The 19,992-nt window shown below is 40.3% G+C and overlaps 2 protein-coding genes across 6 annotated transcripts in view; one reads left to right on the forward strand and one right to left on the reverse strand.

Moving 5' to 3' along the window:
• homer1b (homer scaffold protein 1b) overlaps positions 1-11,517 on the reverse strand; it is a 31,898-nt gene extending 20,381 nt beyond the window's left edge. The window contains exons 1-2 of one of the 2 annotated variants that reach the window (XM_017691092.2): positions 11,379-11,517; positions 3,867-4,023 (exon numbers count right to left, since the gene is read on the reverse strand). In XM_017691092.2, the coding sequence (XP_017546581.1) occupies positions 3,867-4,023; positions 11,379-11,383 (162 nt within the window). In that variant the 5' untranslated portion in view covers positions 11,384-11,517. Of the gene's footprint in view, positions 1-3,866; positions 4,158-11,378 lie in introns of those variants that run through there. The other variant, XM_017691091.2, reaches the window with a different exon arrangement.
• Positions 11,518-11,754: 237 nt separating this feature from the next.
• tent2 (terminal nucleotidyltransferase 2) lies at positions 11,755-19,709 on the forward strand. Of its 4 annotated transcripts, none has more exons than XM_037531671.1 (15): positions 11,755-11,889; positions 13,218-13,386; positions 13,842-13,946; positions 14,048-14,321; positions 14,855-14,969; positions 15,090-15,181; positions 15,302-15,365; positions 15,485-15,551; positions 15,914-15,990; positions 16,634-16,762; positions 17,033-17,076; positions 17,190-17,326; positions 18,662-18,753; positions 18,852-18,931; positions 19,087-19,709. In XM_037531671.1, the coding sequence occupies exons 2-15, from the start codon at positions 13,250-13,252 to the stop codon at positions 19,159-19,161; spliced, it is 1,488 nt and encodes a 495-aa protein (XP_037387568.1). In that variant the 5' UTR covers positions 11,755-11,889; positions 13,218-13,249; the 3' UTR covers positions 19,162-19,709. The 4 variants fall into 4 exon arrangements, with proteins under 4 accessions (XP_037387568.1, XP_017546578.1, XP_017546579.2 ...); XM_017691089.2 differs by lacking the exon at positions 11,755-11,889 and adding an exon at positions 12,251-12,537 and having other exon boundaries at positions 13,923-13,946; XM_017691088.2 differs by lacking the exon at positions 11,755-11,889 and adding an exon at positions 12,257-12,537.
• The last annotated feature ends 283 nt before the right edge of the window (positions 19,710-19,992 follow it).

Below are 19,992 nucleotides of genomic sequence, written 5' to 3' on the forward strand. Positions count from 1 at the left end.
TCATGTCTATATGTGGAACTCCACTAGCTGAATGGTAAGCAGGTTGAAATTGGTGTTTCTTTTTATTTTCAGATATAGGAGGGGGCAATACAGCGGGTGCCCTAATCGGAGTCCACACAGGCAGCTGTATAATCAGTTGCTTGAGGCTTGTAATTGCATGCAGCTGCGCAGTGGGTGGACAGCTCTAACCTGCAGCAGCAGCGCTCACACTCTGGTGCTGGAAGCTGATCTGAGGCCAGTTTTGCAGCGTATGGGATTCCGCAGTCTCTTCCGAAATCGGAGTTTTTCTGGGTCAGACGTGATCTCGTAATGAGAACGTCTGCAGACAACCATGAGAATTTTGGCACTAAAAATATTAAATGCGAGAGGGAATGTCGACTTACTAGGGTGGAAACCAACAGTGTGAAATTCCAAAACCATTCAGGCACCTTGCAGTGGAGCTCAAAGCAGGTGATCAGCACTGCCTAATGGACAAATAGCTTGTCGTTACCCCAAGGATGTAACGTAAGTTAGCATGGTTAATAAGTTTAGACCTTTGGGCATCCCTGGTCAAATGACATGTTTTGTTTTAAGTTTTCTACGTGAAAGTGAGTTAACACATCCTCTGCTTATTTGGTTAATTTAACATATTAATAAAAACCATAAAATGTGGCCTGGGCAAAAGTTCTGCAACATTTCATTTTTCATTCATGCAGTAAAAATGACAGAAAAATGCCATATTTAAGTGTGCTCTCTATAGAGTATGTGTTAACTTATTTTTAGAAAATCAGCCAAACATGTAATTTGACTCGCAGTGTTCAAACTTTTACCTACCAACTGTATCTTTGGAAAAAATGTTTTACCCAAAAAAGATCATAAGCAGATGTGTGTTATGTGAGTAGATAACAAATTACGATTATTCTGAATTTGCCCATTCAAAACCAAAAGAACCATTATGGTATAACTGTCACAAGACTACCGAAATCTGTATACAGTAGCAATAATAATTTAGCAGTGAAGAACAACTTTTGAAAGTCAAATCTAAATGGTATTTGCACTGCTGTGTTGTTCAAACGCACCAAGCACTTGGGCTGCAACTATCAAATATTTTAATTCATTTTAATAACTGAACAGAAAGACTTTTCATACTTACAATTGTCTTAATTATTAGCTTTTGCACTTGAAAGGACCGGCCGTTTTTGGTCCGTTCATGAAGAGGAACCAGAGAGTGGATCACCTGTCCCGTGGAAAGTCTCAGTTGCAGCGGGAGCGCTCGGTGCAGAAAGACAGAACCACTCTCTTAATCAATCAAAGAGTTTATTAAGTCTTCTGCACAAAGAAAGAAGGGCACTCCTTCTTTTATACAAACACGTCCTGCCCTGTTGCGTACAAGCAAACAGGGTGGACCCAAATAAGTTGTCTAACAGTCATGAAATGCTAAGCTGACACTCACGGACCACCGGAACTGCCCAAAGGAGGGGGGCTTCTGCTCTGTGTACGATAATCTTACCTACGAAAGAGAACAAATGGTTCTGGACAGAATGTTGTCCCGATAAGAGGAGCAAGTTGTTTGTGCAAACTGCCAAGGACAGTAGCTATGCTTGCTGCAAAGTCTGCTTAGAGCAGAGTTAGAGCAGAGTTAACCCTTTCATTCCCCTCTTTTATGCCTCACCAACTGGTTAAGCTTTTTATTGGCTCTTTCTGAACAGCAGAGAGCAGAAGTTGAGAGCAGAAACAGCTTCCCTCTAACAAAAATCTTAAAAATCGAAATAACTTTTTTGGTGATTTCTTGTCAGTGAATTTGAGAGTGATGGAGGTTTTTAAGACACTCAAACCACTTTATAATATAGAGCATGCTAAACTCAGCCATGTCAGCTTTAACAGCTGGTGCAGTCTGAATAATTTTCCCACAGTTCTGGACACTCAGCAATTAGCTAATCAGCTACTTCTCAGTAAAAAAATGATGGAGAGCCAGGTAGCTAGCTACCTAACAAGCCAGAGAAGAAGGAAACTTATTTTGATTGCAGCTGGAGTTAAAACTGATATTGTCACCTGGAATTCTGAGATTCTCGCAAGCTGTGCCAGATCACAAGAAGAGTCCAGCGTGTAGGCCTGCAGCTGCATGCTACTAGTGAGAAGCTAGCACTAGGTCCATCTGTGTTCATTCATAAAAGTGATATATGCATCGGTTATTCATTTTTTATGATATATGTGTCAGTTATACTTTTTTTTATCATTTTAATTACTAAATGTATCAAATATTTGCAGCCCTACAAAACACCAATACAAATACAAATAGCAATTTCTGTGTTAATAAGAAAAATGTTTAGTAAAAGGATGATGTAGAATGTAATCCCTGCCCTGGCACTAATGCCAATCTCCTGGCACGGTCTATAATAGGTCAGTGCCAGTTCACTTCAGGCCAAGCTTAAGTGACAAACTGTAGCCTTCACAATGGTGGAACCGCAGCCTACTCCACTAGAACTCACAGAGGTCAAGGCAGAAACCATAAATGATGGGTAGATCGGGGAGGCATATCACAGCTTAAACAACATGGAAGGCATTACACAAAGATGGATTAGTGTACTGTCCTGTTAATGCCCCACTGGCTCTCACTGAACCACCTCTCCTGGCCTTAAGATCAGGCTCTTATCATGTCTCACTGACCTCATTTCACTGCCCCAGTCTCATGCAGCAGCTCGTAAAGACCTCATATATATTGCGTATTTACTGCTACTTCACGGATAGCACAATACTTCAGATCCAGAGGCACATTTACAACCCACAGAGTGCAGTTACAGCAGTCAAAGATATTATGCAACGCCGGCAGAGTTCACCGAAGTACAAACAGATAACAACTGGCTATAATTTTGATGTGGTACTAGCTGCTGCTAAGCTAACAGTAAGTTGTGTCTGTGGGTCTTGAGAAATATGTATGCCATAGAGCAGTTAAAAACACTTCAGTGCACTGGGATCGCTTCACACGTTATTTCTGTCTCTGAAGCCACGAGCAGGGGGACAGAGAATCCTAACACACAAGCACACACGCTGCTGGGGCTATTTTAACCACTCTGCACTCCCTCTGCAAGAAGGGGCTAGAGACCGGAATTGAGTTGCCAGTGGCCTGAACTAGTGTTTCTTCTCATCTAAGAGCTTTATGTGAGCAGACAGTTAGAGCATGAGAAAATGTATGAGTTTTTGGTGTGACAATGAATATGTATGGGTTACATGGCAGTCATGTCTTGTATTCTGCTCACTTCCGAGCGAGTCAGGAGTGTGATTCAAATTCTAATCATGATTGCTGCCCTTAAGGGTTTGTGATGCAAGTCTGGTGAGCCAAAGTAGTCCCTATGTGCAATCAATGAAGTGACTTTGGTTAGCATGACGGAGACTGCTGCAATCTAATACAACAGAGTCCGCTCTAGAACAGCATGTTACATCAAATCCAATTATTTCAAACAGTGGCATATGCAAGCCTGTGTCTTCCACTTTGGAAGACAATGCACTTGTCTTTTGCATGGAACACTAGGCCATTGCATCCTTAATGTAAGGTTACACAGTGACTGAATCCAGTGCAATCCACTAGAAAAGAGACAGATCTCTTGGGGAACACGGTTAACATCAATCACCAGCATGCACATTACAGGTCTGTTCAGTGCTTGTTCATATACTCAAAATGAGTCATTTCCAAAAACTAAACACTGACAAATGAACTGATTCCGTTAAATAATTGCAATATTTGGTTTGTATGATTCTTCTGGATCAGACTTAATCAGTACAAAGCTGTACTGAACAGAAAACATTTTGGAATTAATCTGTCTGACAACCAAAGTCAGTGAGGTTTTCCTGTCCAAGCAGGATGAATGGAAATCACTGCAAATTCTTACCTTTGACCCATCCAGGCTGATGATCCTGTAGACATTTCTGGTGCTGTCATAGAAGTAGGAGACGGTGACCGCATGCTTGCTGGTGGGCACCCAGTTCTTCTTGGTATTCGGGTCGATCTGGAAGACGTGCGCCCGCGTGCTGTAGATGGGCTGCTCCCTAAAGGGGACGAAGAAAAAATGATGAACCTCTTTGTGCCGGAGCACCGTTGTCTCCCCAAAGCCATTGGGTGAACTTGCACGACCCGGCAGACGGATCACCATCTCCTCTGCCTCCATCTTGGTTCAAGCAGGAACCAGAGGAACTCAGGAGGAACCTGGTCCCACCCACCCAGCTAGATACATTGGTGTTCTGCTTTACAGAGCAGTAGACCAGCACATTCAAGTTGCTTAGCTGAGATGGAAATGCCAGCTGTTTGGCAGGGGCCAGGAGGGCGGGGGACTAAATATAGTCTGAGCCGAGGTAATCTGTCGCAGCCCCACCCCTTGCATTTGCAAAAGGGGCTTCAGTTCATTTGAATATGGTACTGAAACTGATGAGAACTGTAGTAACTAAAAGGCTGGCACATTTGTCTAGTTTCTTTTTTGTCTCAAAAGTCAAAGTTTCTTGAACTTGTGTAGTAACTGTAGTAATGCAGAACCAGAGTTGTGCATTCTGACTAATTTTGAGTATCCACAAGACTTCATGAACAGATATCCAGTTAATAAGATATGCAAAAAAAAGAAAAAAACTACTTGTCTGAAAACAATGTAGGCCTTCCTTTTTTAGGCAACATTACTGGTGTTGCAAAGAATACAGCATGTAGGCGGATATACAAACATGTTTTATCATTCAAAAACAGCCATGCGACACCAGTAGCTTTACTGGATGAGTTGGATGATGGAGCCTGCCTTTTCAGATGAGCTAATGAGCTAACAGAGCTAACCAGTGTCATTGGACGACTCATTGTCTTCTCATGAGGTATATGCCAACATGTTATTTGTCAGAGAAATTTTAATATGATGAAATGTACTGAGTACTAAAGTAGCACGTCTCTATACAGACTTACAATATTCAATAGAGAAATCTGTCATGGGAAACGACATAATTTAAGTGACCCTTAAGTGACCCACAACATGGAAATTTCACCTCCGCATTTAACCCATTCATAAAGTGAAGCACCACAAACACACTAGTGAGCACACACACTAGGGGGGCAGTGAGAACACTTGCCCGGAGTGGTAGGCAGCCCTATCTGCAGCGCACAGGGAGCAGTTGGGGGTTAGGTGCCTTGCTCAGTCATGTGCTGTCAGCTCTGGGGATCAAACCAGCGACCTACCGGTGACAGAGCCGGTTCCCTAACCTCCAGCTCATAACTGCCCCATACATGAAAGCAAGAGGACCTATGTTCATTTATTTCCTCCTCCTCCTTCCAGCTCTGGGTAGAACTTGCCTTTTTTACCAAATGCCACAATGCTATTCGATCTATCCATGCTTGGCCCATAAATGTGTTCTTTTACAGTAACTGGAACAATTCAACAGAGTTTTGTTAAAAAATGTAGAAGGGCACAACTTAGTTTTGGTCTACATATTTAGCCTTGGTGTGCGTTATTGATTTTAAGTCATGCAGGTTTAATACGCACGTGAAATCTCCCACTGTTAGCATGAATCAGATGTAGTTTTTGTTATTTGATTGATGTTAGCAAAGTGAAAAATTTTTCACTGTCATTTCCAAGTGGTTACTTTTAATTTAGCCATAGCAACATAGTCCAGCTCACTAGCGGAGCACTGGACATCAACATTATGTAGCAAGTCTAAAACAAAGATAACTAAATTTTTCATTTGATTTAATGGCATTTTCTTCTTTCTTTTTTTCTTCCAACATTGTCCAACTAGCACCAGTTTCTATGAAGGAACGCAAATTGTTAAACATTATATGAGAATCCAGAAGTCATTATATGAGTGTCCAGCTGACCTCAGAGCAGCAGCAAAGGGCTGCTTTTGCCATTAAACATTAGCAGATGGGAGCTTCCCTGTACCATCCCAAGACCCATCAACCATTTGACCTAATTCCACAGATAACTCCCTTCCCCCAAACCCGAGAAGGACTAACATCCAATCCCTACATATACTAATATACTGTTCTGCATTATCAAATCATAGGATCAGACGATGGAGCGTAAGGGGGTAAGTCAAGGAAGCTAAGCAGCTGTGAGTGCAGACACAGAAGCGTTTGTGAGATAGAGTTTGTTGTTCCTATTCCCGGGACAGCTAATCACCATATTCAATTCCATTAACGTGCTGCTAATCAGCAGCCATTGGGCTGATGTACAGAAATGTGTACACATACAGGGGAGATGAGGGAGAGGCAAAGCTGGGGTGAGAGAGAGAGAGAGAGAGAGAGAGAGAAAGTGAGAAACAGAAAAAAGGAGCACTGCTGGAGCACGGAGCTCAGCGAGATAGAGAAGTGCTTACACTGCACTGGGGGGCTGAAAATCTTTGAACAACATCAAAGGAGCATTGCATAATTACCATTAAAATTCAGCGGCAATAACCACACATGGGAAAAGAGGGTGAGATTCCTGAATGAGGAGTGGAGGTGGGGGGGCAAAGTTGAATTTCAACCAAACAAATTTTTGGGTATCTATCAGAATCACACAGATGGCACTTGTTTGGCGGAAAAGAGTCAGGTTAGGCAAATTAATAATGGTTTTTTTTGCCATTTCCCTCCAATTTTCCTCCTTGTTTAATAGCTAGGTCTCCCTCACACAATACTACCAGCACTAGAATCGTGAAGGCCAGCCAAGTCATGTGAAGCCCCTTCATAGCTAATACGTCATTGGACGGCTCAAGGAACTAGAAGAAGAGGAGTAAATGCCAATCCTGAGCGGGATAGCATCATGCTGAGTGATGAGAGGAGAGAGAGGTCCATTCTATCCATCCAGAGAGAAAAAGAGAAAGAGAAAGAAAAAGACAAAGGCCAATTATGCTATCTTAGCCTCCCAGCCACAGATGGCTGTGACAAACGCTGGGATTTCCCAGTGACAGAGCTAAAAAAAAAAAAAAAAAGGGTTCTTTGCAGCAATGATGCTATAGAAGAACTACTTGTGGTTCCCAAAGGAATTTTTTACTGAGCAGGTTTTTTGCCAATAGGGCAGCAATTGTTTTCTCTGTCTTTTCAAACTGCAACTAATGTAATGCCATTGAACAGCTCAACACACTTGGAGGAGACCAACAATGGCTAGCATCCCATTAGTAATGGGAGAAGCAGGAGAGCCAACCTACCCATTAGCCCACTTGTCGGCTTGTCTACCCCTAATTTGTTTAAATTCATTCATTTGGAACTGAGTTAGAAGTGGTAGTGGCTAAAATCTTCCCCTGCAAAATGAGACAACCCTCAAGTAAAAAATAACATTACTTCAAGAACATTTTACCAGTGGTGCTCTGCAGGACCAAAGAGGAGCTGTAAAGTTCAGCAACCTTGCTGCTGTTCTTTAGTTCAATTTAGGGACATCTTTAAAGAGGTGAGAATAAGAATAATTACTGCCCACCCTAAGTCATGGTGATACGAAGCTGAAGTCAGATATTTGCCAGCTTCTTTTTTTAAATTTTCCTGTTCCACCTTAAATGGTACAGCAGTTACATTCCGACACCTCAGATATCAAAGCTGCTGCACCATATAAGGTGGAACGGAAAATTTAGCTAGCTAGATCAGACATCAGCTTACTACTAGTGATTTTTTTATGCTTGTTATGAAGAGAAGGAAGAAAATTACATTAAGCTAAAATAATTGTCATAGTTATCATAATTTTTTAACAGAAAAAATACTCGCATTTGAGAGTTTCTTTGGTCGCCTGTGCAGCCAACTTTGGGGTTTTTCTCTTTTCTCTTAACACTCTGTTTGGAGTGATCCTCTACCAAACCTCCATCAACCCACCCCTCCATCACAACAAAAATTGTTACACCCTACCCCTGGGTGTGAATGTGCAAAACGGAGGGGTAAGGGCTAAGCGGTAGAGGTCACAGATGGCTATGGCATCATTAAAGAACCATTTAGGTAAATTAGACTCTAAAGGGTGAGAATCACGTAATATAAAAATTCTATACTAAATATGTTTTTTCCTTTGCCCACCTAGGTCAAGAACCATTTAGGAATCTTTATTTTGAGTGTATGAATATATTCATTCTGGCTATTTTAGTGAGGCTGAGTGTATCTCTGCGTTGAGCCTATTGACACCTCTTCTAGCCATTAGCACAACGTAGCAGGTCCTCTGAGAACAAGCCTCCATCCCAAAACCACTAAGCTGTGTCCAGGCCCACACTGTTTCATGCTTATGTGTACAATACGAGAGCAGTTATGTGAATCACATGCTGTGTGGGTGGACTGGAGTCTTCTCATCACTAGCATATCAGATTTAGCACAAGCACCCCTGTGCTACATCCTTCGACTAGCGCTTTGGTTTTGTTACTCACTGTAAAAGCGCTACAGCAGAGTAATTAGTGTGTCGCTTTAATGTTGACACTAATGGAGTCACATTGACATACACGTTCCTGGTCCCGATGTAATCACGGTGTGAAACGGGGGGCTGCACTCATCTGTATTCAGCTCAGATGAGTGACATTAGCAGTAACTGTGGTGTGATAAAGATCATTTCACACCACTTGCCTCCTACAACCAGCCAGAGTCCAAGGGTAAAAGTGTTCACCCTTGTCTAATAGCCCTTCTGTATCTCACTCCCGTCCTGTTGGTGCTCGAAGGGGACAGTACATCATACCTCTATGGGGATCAAACTGACACAACATTCACACATATGGGTGGGTTTCGGATGCAGATTTGCCTAATCTTTGCAGTAATTCAGCATTAACGAGTGCATTAGAATATATAATCACAAAACAAACGTTCAAAAATCATGGAATTTAAATAAGGCTTATGACATAGAGACAATCAGAAGAAAGAATACAGACATGTGGCGCATTTACATTTGATAGTGGACTAACAGCGAGCTCAGCTTTTCATCTACATTGCTTATTTTGTCCAGCAGGAGGCAGATTTTACAGAAGACCCCAACTGCCCTCATTTATCTATAATTTTAGGCTATGGTAGTGCAAACAGCATGGATTCCCCTTCTGTAGTAACTTGATAAGACTGAATGTTTTCCTGCTTAACTCCAAACAGTAATAGCTAGTGGAATACAGTCTCCCTGAACAGGTCTGAAGAACCACGATCACGACAATTTAATTAAGAAATAAGAGCAGGGGGCCGTTACACAATGAATACGGCTTAATAAGAGCGAGGGGTTTTCCACCACAATAAAGAGCATTTAATGCTGAGGTGATTACTCCGCAAAGAAATTGAAAGAGAACCAATTGAAAGGGTGAAAGCATAATTAGAAATCATTCTGTAGCTAAAATCAATTAATATCATGATACTCACAAGTCCTCAGTCAATGGAAATGTCTCAGTTGCTGCGCGTGCCGGCGTGCAGGCATATAGATGATGAGTTGTAGGCTAATATTTGAAAACCTGTAATGGATCTGGCCTCATAAATGAATAAGAAGAGTTTAACTGAACCACCAACGGCTGCCACTTCATTAATATCTACACTCTTGAAAAAGATGGTTCTTCAAGTGTTCTTTATTAAAGGCATTAATTCTATATAGAACTATTTCAAGCTTAAATGGTTCTTTGCATGGTGAAATGGGTCTTCGCTGATGGAAAATGTGTTGTATAGAACCTTTTTGAAAACTCTTCTATTTGTACCAAAAAGGGTCTGTTATTATTCAGATGTCAAACTTTTACTCATACAAGAACCTTTTTTGGGGCTATAAAGAGTCATTTTCAAGAACCATACACACGCTTTAAAAAGATGGTTCTTCATAGGTTCTATATAGAACCATGAGCACTCAAATAACCTTTTGTAAGACTACAGGGTTCCTTGCATCATGAAAAGGTTCTTAAGACTGATGGAAAATGTGCATAAACGTGCTACAAATGCTTCTATATAGAACCTTTTTGAAAAGGGTTCTATATAGCACACAGAAGGGTTCTTCGATTTTACAAGCTTGACATCGTAACAATAGAAGAAGCCTTTTGGGTGCTATGCAGAACCCTCTTCAGAAAGGTTCTATATAGAGTCTGAAGAACCCTTTCATCATGCAAGGAACCCTGTTATCTTGCAAAAGGTTATTTGAGTGCTCATGGTTCTATATAGAACCATTATCTTTACTAGAGAACCCTAAAGAATCTATGTGTGTACAACACATTCTCAATCTGAAGAGCCATTTCAACATGCAAAGAACCCTTTGAGCTGGAAACGGTTCTATAAAGAACTCATGGTTCAACACAGAACCACTGTCTTTATTTAGGAGCCTTTGGAGAAGCAGTGTACAAATGCCTGATGATGTCACTTTCAAGTCTTCACTTTATAACAAGCCAAAAAACTAATGCTCGTTCTGTGTCTTCTACATTTAAAAAAACAGACGTTTGTCCGTGTGGAGAACGCACCTTAAACCTTCAGTCCTTATCATGAATCTACAACCATTCATAAAGCTGGAACACTGAGCTGTGGAAATTTCACAGCTGGGTAAACCCAGCATTGATCTTATTGCCGGTACTGGAGTCAAAACTCAATTACTCAGGTCTTGCTGTATAGCTGGCTTCTGCTGGAACTGAGATTACACGGATGGAAATATTGGGGATGACACTTTGGCCATGACTGCGTGATGTGAGAGCTGATTAATTGCCTTAATCAATTGATTCATTTTGGCCGTAGAATTGCATAACATTATGTAGCACCGAATTACATCACTGATAAAAAAAAAAAGAAGAGAAAGTTTGATATTAACATCTATGTCACCTCAGAAATCAAGTTTATTGACCAACGATAATGGAGCAAATACAAATATGAAATAAACGCAAAAAGATGAGCTCAGAGAAGTGCCTGTTTTATAGTGTTGGTGGGTATTTTTGTATTCTACAACCAATCAGGTATAAAGTTCAAGGCACCTAAACAGGGTGGGCATGAAAGAATCACATATCAGAAAAATCTCCCAGTAATGCATTATAATGCGTTCTTACATTAGTCATATATAATAACACTACAGGTATTACTACAGGCTTTCTATAACAATATTTAGACAATTATAGTTTATTATAGGACACTATAGAAGTATTACAGATAAGACAGCATAGTATATATACAACATATACAATATTACAGATTATTACATTACACCATACTATATTATACTATACTATACTATGCAGCACTACAGTAATATTACCCCCTCTTATAGTATTACTAGAGCTTAGTAAGCCTCAGGGTTTCAGGTTTGATCCTGACAGCTATTGTCGCTGTCTGACTGTTTTGTGTACTGCCTCCTTGGCCAGGTCTCACTCGTAAAAGAGATTTTTAATCTCAGTGTGATTTCCCTGGTTAAATAAAGCTAAAATGAAAATGAAATAAATGTCACAGGAGCTGCTAAACCTATTCCTATTCCTCTACAGACTGAAGCCGTTCACAATTAGAAACTTACCCCATGTTGGCTTGTCTTTTTCTTCTGAAAGGCGAAATATCCTGAGAGTGAATGCAGGCTGAGGCTAAGCCAATTTGCTCTCACGTTGCCGCTGAGACTGCGAGTGGCCTCCGCGTCTCTCCTGGTTTTAACTGAGCCGTGTGAGTGAGCTGGCCATCATCAGTCCGAGGCTGGCCGCTGCTCCGCCCGCTCCCGCTGCATCTCCCCCCGCAGCGCGGTGGAGTTCCTAACACTCTCGGTGAAGCCCACGGTGCGAGCAGCCTCGGGTCAATCTACACGCAGGCTGGTGCGCTCATGAAATACACAACACCCACGGGGAATATTTATCTACCTACAGGCTGCGGTTCTCCTACACCAACGAACTGCAGTACCGTAGCCGAGATGGCACTTAATGAAAAGATGAATGAAGACCCCTCTCGGTGGGCGTGAGGATGAGGATGAAGATGGGGATGAATCCTGCTGCCAATCGCTACTACAGCCCACATAGCATCACGCAGGACAACGCCTCCTGGTAGGTCTACTAGGGCTGCTTCACAGGCATTGCTTTCCCATTACGAACACTAATAAATAAATAAATTACAATACAATACAATACAATACGTTGTATATATGTTTGTATTATGAATAATAATCATCTGTGTTTGTGTGAACCTATAGTACTTGCAGCATAATTCTTAAACCAGCAGAGTTAAAGAAGACTGTCATAAGATTGTCATTATATTAATTAAGCCTGATGAACCTAGAACCAGAGTATTACAGCATTTCTACTGAGAGACTGTAATTATAAAGGGGACTTTTATTAAAAGCTGAACCCAGAAGCAGGAAGCGTCATGGCCTGCGTCAATCCTAAATGGCTCCCTACCCCCTACGTAGTGCATTGCCGTATGTCTTAAATATGCTGGCTCTTGGACCAAACCCCTGCGTAATATATATAACACATAGCCATTTATTGATTTAACCACGGGTGCATGAGTCCATTTGACATATAGTGGGTGCATTAGCCAAAATTTCATAACTCGCATAGTGCCCTATATAGGGAGAAGGGGGCCATTTGAGATTCACCCTCGTCTTTGTAGCGTTGCCGTATTTTCATATAGCAAGAGAATAGATACACGCTAACAGCCGTCTGGCTAAGTGACTGTATATGCCCGGTCTGTCAGTAAGTTCGCTTTTATATCATACTTGATATAGATTAGTAGCTAGAAAGACGGATTCTTAACATTTTAGTCAAACTGTCTGCTGAGAAACAGTGTTTCATAGTTATTCGCTGAGATAATGTAAACGTCTGTCACCCAGGTAACTGGTTAGCTAACGTTAGTAGTTAGGTTACCTGAGTGGTTAGCTTAGTGGCTAATTGAGTTTTAAGATCCGTAGGCTGCGTATACTATGATTTGTTGAAATTTTATTTGAAAATGAAAATTACAATTTATGACAAGAGAGTAACGTCAGAGTGGCTTTCGCTATTAGCTAACGTTAGCTAGTGAAAACTACCGATAAGGCAGACTTTCTCTTGATTAGCTTAATTGGTAACTACAGTTTGTGGCGAGATTGTTTTAGCTAGCTAGCTAATACAGCTAACCTAGCTAATTGCTTCATTCGTTTGTTTTAACTAAAGTGTGACTGTAACGTCAAAACAGTAAACATACCGGGTACATTGTGTGTGTTGAAAATATTGTGTTCATAACTGAGTTGAATATGCACTTAATATGCCTTCCCAGTTTAAGCTTGTTAGGTTATGTACTACGTGTTATTTTCCGTGTTGCAACCTTCTCGCACATAGCGTTGCATAAGCTAGGTTACCTAGATAGTTTATTTGTTTCATTCTTTGTGGATCTTCAGGTGGCAGATGTGTGACCCTCTCTGTAAAGAGGATGTTGCCGAGGTCTCCAGCCTTCCCCCATAAACATGGGCAAACCAGGCCTGATACTTTATTCACCCAACGCCTTTTACCCCATGCCTTCTCACAACAGCAACGAATCGAGTCACATCTGAACCTCACTAACACAAAGTGAGTTTTAAGTCTTCTCTGTAAGATTTATGATCATTTTGACTTGTCATAACTCGATTTGGTGCTCTCCTGAACTGCTGTACAGTGAGCAAATGAAGTGTCATTTTATATCACACCCTGAATAAACATAGAATGACAATACACCCGGCTTAATCTCATGCATGAGTGTATATATAAGTAAGTATAAGGGATAAACAATAGCAGTTGACTGTGCAGTCAGTGTGCAAGTCTAACATAAAAAGTCATACAGCCCAGTTTACAGGAATAAGTGCCTAGTTAAAGAACCAGAATTGGCCGTATGATGCAAAGACACGCTAATGTTAAGTCAACATTTGTAGTTTTCCTGAATGCTGTCTAACTAGTTTGGTTAGCTAGAGTATCTGCTAGGCGGAAGAAACTATTTAGATAGCCATTTTTGATAGCAGTGGTTATCTTAAAATCTTTCTTTTTCCAAGTTTCCACAACAAGCCTCTGAATGTATTCCCTATCCTCCCAACCTATCAATGGAACCCTGCACCCAACATTTCTTTCACCAGTCCAACTGGATCAAGAAACCGGAAGTAAGAGTCTGTTCACGACCCATCATAAATGCAATTTAATGCATTTTCAGTATGGACTAATTGTCAGGTGCTGAAGAACCTCTCATGTAATTGTGCTGTAGGAGGAAAAATGACGGCAACAGTCAGGATGACCTGAAGAGGCAGCGCTGTTCTCCACACCCATACAAACAGATGGGTAAAACGTTCAGGTTTAGCCCAGTACGTCGGGTAGAGCAGGGGTCGACTAGAGTGTCGGTGGGTGAGGGCTGCTCGCCTGTTCGTTCTCCTCTGCACTCCCCTGGCACCTCAAACTCAGTAGGCTGTGTGCCATCTCTCAGGGAGGACTCTTGTCACAATGCCAACAGCAGTCTACCACCATCCCTCATCAAAGATAAGGTATGCTTTGTTGAATTAGTGAAATAGTCCTTGCAAAACAGTGAGCCATATTCTTGTTCAGGGATCAACAGTTCTGCTCCTGGAGGCTTGGTGTCCAGAGTTTGATTTCCTTGCTCAAACACACCTGATTTAGATTGATAATTAATTTTCACACTTCTGAGATCCAAATATCATCTAGTATTCCTTTACTAACTGCAACTGCCAGTAAAAATGAGGATGTAAATTTGTCAGTTGTCTACGTTCTCATTCTCATACGCTGCCAGTGCTTTAATGTTTTTCCCACTGCAACGACTTCTGCGGCTTCAAATCTGGAAGTGTGAAAAGTTTCTATTACATGAACCAATGAGACCTGATCTTAGATCACTGTTCTTACTCTGAGGTGCTTAATATAGGGGACATAGGATCAGAATTGATGATCGCTGTTGTAGGACATGTTTGTTTCTTTTTGACTGTAGATGAGCAAACCATGCATTCATTACCTGTGTACAGCACTAAAAGGCTTTCGTGTAATAGACATATATCATGTATTTCAGCTCAGTCAGCAGATCTTGGAGCTGTTCCTTGCTTGCGAACAGCAGAGTGAAGACCTGGAGAGGAAGGAGTCCTGTCGTGCGCAATTACAGAGGGACATTCAGAGACTCTTTCCATGTATGTCTCCCTCTGACATCCACCCACTGTATTCAGTTGTTCTTCAAAGCTTGATGAGTTCCACCTTAACCTTAGTTTTTTTTTGTTTTTGTTTTTTTTTTTAAACTGTTGCTTGTACAGGTGCGAGAGTATTCCTGGCAGGATCATCACTGAATGGCTTTGGTAGTCGCTCCAGTGATGCTGATCTCTGCCTTGTAGTTCAAGACGGGCCAGTAAGTTTATTTTTTGGATTGATCATGACGTTGAAAAGGAATCATCTTTAATTTGTTTTTTGAGCAGCTGACTATTCTTTCTGTCTGTATGGTTATTCTTTCATTAATTTTCTATTGTAGGTAAACCAGCGAACAGATGCTGTTTGCATACTCAGTCTTGTGCAGAAGTTGTTATACAAATTGTGTAAGTACTTGCCATTGAGGTCTAGTTTTGCACTTCCATTACAAAATTATGTCTTTTCACTTTTGGAAGAAATGGTCTTTTTTTTTTTTTTTTTTTTTTTTTTTTTTTTAAAACCACAGCTTACATTGAGAGACCTCAGCTCATCCGAGCAAAAGTGCCCATACTGAAGTTCAGAGACCGAATTAGGTAGGTTCTCAAAAAGCTCATAAGTGTGGTCATTTTTATTTGGTCAACTCGCTGGAGTTACATGAGGCAGGCTGCCCGTATGCTGTCTTTTTGACATCTTTTTTTTTTATTTATATATATATATATATATATATATATATATATATATATATATATATATATATATATATATATATATATAAAAGCAGCAAATCATTATTTGCACACTTTTTACGAGCTAAGTTTGTTGCACTATTGTGTTTGTGAAGGCCGAGGTGAGTGGAAATGCAATTTAGGGACAAGAGAGAGCTCTGACATGATCGATAAATGCCTTTCATATAGGGATAAAATTAGTGTGCTCATTTTCACTCCTCTTATTGCAGTGGAGTGGAGTTTGATTTGAATGTTAACAACATTGTTGGTATCAGAAACACCTTCCTGCTACGGACATATGCATACAGTAAGTGCAACTTAGTTTACTTCTGTTCAGGTCATTGAACATATTCAGTAGTGAAGAGAACTAAAACTAGGACTGCTAGATAATGAAATCCCAGAATTGCCCATTTTATACAGTATGATGCACTGGATTCACCTCTGGACTCTGAACTCAGTATTCACACATTTGCCCACAACCATCATTATTTCTATACTAATACGCCAAGATATAAAAGACCGTTGTGCTATTTATGGAGTCAATTTTGACTTATGTTGCCTATAAATCATAAAGTACTGTTAACAAGCTACATTTCTTGGTTGAAGAAATGTTAAAGTTGAAGAAAAAAAAAAAACAAATTTACACATTCTCCACTTATGCCAGATGTGGGCAATCAGACTTGTTAACTTTTAGTTAAAAATTGGAGCTAAAAGTCTGATGTTGCTAAAAATATTTTGTCAGTAGTCACCAAAATCTTTTCCATTAATACATCCCCAAATACATATAGATTAGATTTTTTTTGGCTGAACCGCATCTTTAATTATTATTATTAATGAGAATTGCTTATTGAATATTGCTGTGATGGTAAAACCACTAACGTGGCCATTTGTGATTTATTTCTTTTATGGAAAATTTATTTGACTTCGTGGTTGTTCATTTTTCTCTTTAGTTGAAAAGAGAGTTCGTCCAATCATCCTCGTGATTAAAAAGTGGGCCAGTTATCACAGAATCAACGATGCGAGTCGTGGAACCCTTAGTAGCTACACACTGGTGTTGATGGTCCTGCATTACCTACAGAGTAAGTGCCATACAGGATATGAATACAGTAGGCAGTAGTTCTGTGGGGCATACCTACATCTTATTATCATAGAACCCTTTGCCTTCCCTTGGAGAGAGATGAAAATGCTTTCCCTGTCTGGAGTGTTCTGATTGTCAATTATATTGTTTGTTTCTGCAAAATTTCCCCTTCCACAAGCTTATTTCTGTATTTCTGGCTTGTATTGGTTATTTATACTGTCATGACTTGTTGTAGGACTGGTTATAATCTTCAACTCTCTGTCCCATGTAGCTCTTCCAGAACCTGTCATTCCTTGTCTTCAGAAAGATTACCCTGTAAGTAGTTCATACTAGTTAATATTCTTACTCAATTTAATTTACCATAAGAGTTAAAAAGAAAAGCTTTCTTTGTGATAAGAGCTAACACGATGCTGACACGATCTCCACAGGAGTGTTTCAGTCCAGTAATGGATATCCATCTTGTACCAGATGGACCCAAGAATATTCCTTCCTTTGTGTCAAAGAACCAGTCGTCTCTTGGAGATTTGCTCCTTGGCTTCCTGAAATACTTTGCCACAGTTTTCAGGTACTTATTGTAAAGACTGTAAAGCTAGGGGTGCACCAAAGGTTTGGCTGCTAATAAACATTTAGCCATAAATTGATCTACAAAAAAATGTCAAAATCTATCACTTAACAAACAATTTAAGTGATGATAAAAATGAGAAATTGAGATTAAAAATGCTGTTTGTGTTCTTCACTCTTCTGTGTCAATCAGCTTAAACAGTCTGAACGCCAGCAGATCATCAGTGTAAAACACAAACACTGTCTGCTGCTGCTGCATACTATACAGTCTTCAACTTACATGGCTTTTAACATTTTAAATGATGTAATAAAGTTCTTTTGTGGAAATTATGTAAATAGTAGTTCGTAGCATGGATGTTTCTTCTCTTTAAATGCTGAACACTAAAGCACCTTGCATGCTAATAGCGGCTCCTGCTGGGGAAGTGTCAGGAGTACTAAAGCCACATCCATGTGCTGTACATAGTACAAGTTTTTTCCCCATCATTATACTGGAATTGAGCTATAGATGCCCTTGGGAAAGTGTGCAGTATGACATTTTCAAAATTTAACAACTTGTAATATAACATTTTTCAGCAGGCTGTTTTATATGCTTTTGAAGCATTGTTAGCATTATACATTAATTCAAAAGCATAACTAAAAAGGCTAATTATGTTTAAAATAACACATTCAATTCAGTGTGCATCCTCTTTCAGTGCATAGTGCATCCTAAATTTGGGTTTGCGTTTAGGTCAAGAATTTTAGTTTTGGTGCAGGAAGCTATGTACTCCCATTGTTTTTGACTCCCCAAACCATAAATTGGTCACAGTTGTTTAGGTTCCTCTCATAAAGCCTTAGTAAGACACAGCTGCACTTGGCAAGCTAGATACTGTAATGACAGGTTTTCAAACTGCAGAAATGCTGTGTAACAGTAGCTATAATTAATGCAGTTCACTATTTGTTTATAAACGTCTTTCCTGATTTGACTGTCACTTCATTTCGGAGGTATTTACATTCACTTCCTAATTCCTTGCGTGTGCCAGTTCAGAGACCCCACATGTATACTTGTTGTGAAGTAGTTGAGTCTTAGGTTAGTGTTGGAGGAGCCTCTGGAGGGTGAAGTCCCCTTAAGAATGAGCAAGGCTCCACACAGCCTCCTACCCTGTTAGGCGTTTCATTTCAGTGTGTGATTGACAGCAGCAGGTATGACTTTTGCCCTTTGGAAGCCCCTGGCTGGCCCTGTTTGAACAGCTTACTTTGACCCAATAAAAATCAACAATACATACAGCAGTATAATAACATGAACACATGTGGCCACTGTGCTATCAGATTCCAATGTCCTGCATCGCTGCTTGTGTTTCAGGTGGGACAAGTGTGTGATCTCTGTGCGTGAAGCAAAAGCTCTGCCCAAACCAAACTGCCGGGAGTGGAAAGACAAGTTCATCTGTGTGGAGGGTAAGAATATGTTTACACTTCAGAAGTTCCTTTTGAAAGTTGATTGTCACTTTAATGGCTTGTCTAAAGAGCACAATGTTGACACCTGGTTCCCCCAGAACCGTTTGATGGATCAAACACAGCCAGAGCAGTTCATGAGAAAATGAAGTTTGATGACATCAAAGCACAGTTTACAGAGGTATGTAACTCACGTGAACTCCTTCGTGGCATGTTCCTGACTTTTTTAACAGGATTGATATTAATTGTTCTTCAAAAACTTTACGTGCCAGTAGAGTGCTGCTGAAGTGTTGCAAAGTCTTAAAGGCTGAATCTCTTATATTTGCTTTTTTGTAGTCCTGGCAGGTGCTGCAGGTGAGGAAAGATCTGAACTACATTTTACCCATCAGAGAGGCAAGACCCAAAAGATAACCCAAACCTGAGCTGCCTTTAAAGAACCTTTTGATAAAAACAAAGAGAAAATGAACATCAGTAAAGAGCACTGGACCTCCTGTGACCTTTTATTGTGTTTACACAAATGTTCCTGCAACACTTTTGGTAATACTGGACCTGGGAAATTACTGTTTTGCCTGATTTGACCTCTGCTTCATTTACATGCCCGAGAGGAGCACATATAAGAGGCTAAAACTGTATTCTGCATATGTTTCACAGGTGAAGTGTTACACACTGTTACATGTCTGCAGTACCTTACATTCTCTGCTTGAACTCATTAATCTGTGCCGTCTTTCCACTGTTGTTCAATTTGTAGCAAGTACCTGCTTTTGTTTCTGAGCTCACTCAAAAAGGATTTGTAGGATATAGATTTCCTTCTCAGAAGCCAGACCGTGTGAAGTCACCTTTTGGCACATGCCCACTTTTATCTGAATTCTGTACATTTTTACTTGTTTTGTTCTGTAACTTCTTGTACATTTTGTACAGTCTTTTAATGTTTATTTAAAAGATTAAACTTTGGAACATTATCCCTGGCACACATGCGTCTTTAATCAAGACCAAGAGAAACATGACTCTAAAGACATTAAAAATGGATCTTAAGTCAAATGATAACACTAATTGGAACAGTTTAACACCAGTGCAGGTTTTATGCTCTTAGAGATGGACGGAAATGGAACATTACTAGAAAGTGCGTTGAACATTAAACGTAATGAACATTTTCACTCGTGTAATTACGCCTAGGTTTTATGGCGTACACATAGCGTTGGGGGGTCAGGGTGGAAAAGGAGGATGGTTGGAGTTGTAAAATTA

The sequence above is a fragment of the Pygocentrus nattereri genome, chromosome 20, assembly GCF_015220715.1.
Source record: "Pygocentrus nattereri isolate fPygNat1 chromosome 20, fPygNat1.pri, whole genome shotgun sequence".
Taxonomy (NCBI): domain Eukaryota; kingdom Metazoa; phylum Chordata; class Actinopteri; order Characiformes; family Serrasalmidae; genus Pygocentrus; species Pygocentrus nattereri.

Coding starts and splice junctions, on each gene's coding strand:
- tent2 (XM_037531671.1), top strand. CDS start 13,250: ATGTTGCCGAGGTCTCCAGCCTTCCCCCATAAACATGGGCAAACCAGG. Junction 13,947..14,047: donor ACTGGATCAAGAAACCGGAA/GTAAGAGTCTGT, acceptor ATTGTGCTGTAG/GAGGAAAAATGACGGCAACA. Junction 15,366..15,484: donor GAAGTTGTTATACAAATTGT/GTAAGTACTTGC, acceptor TTAAAACCACAG/CTTACATTGAGAGACCTCAG.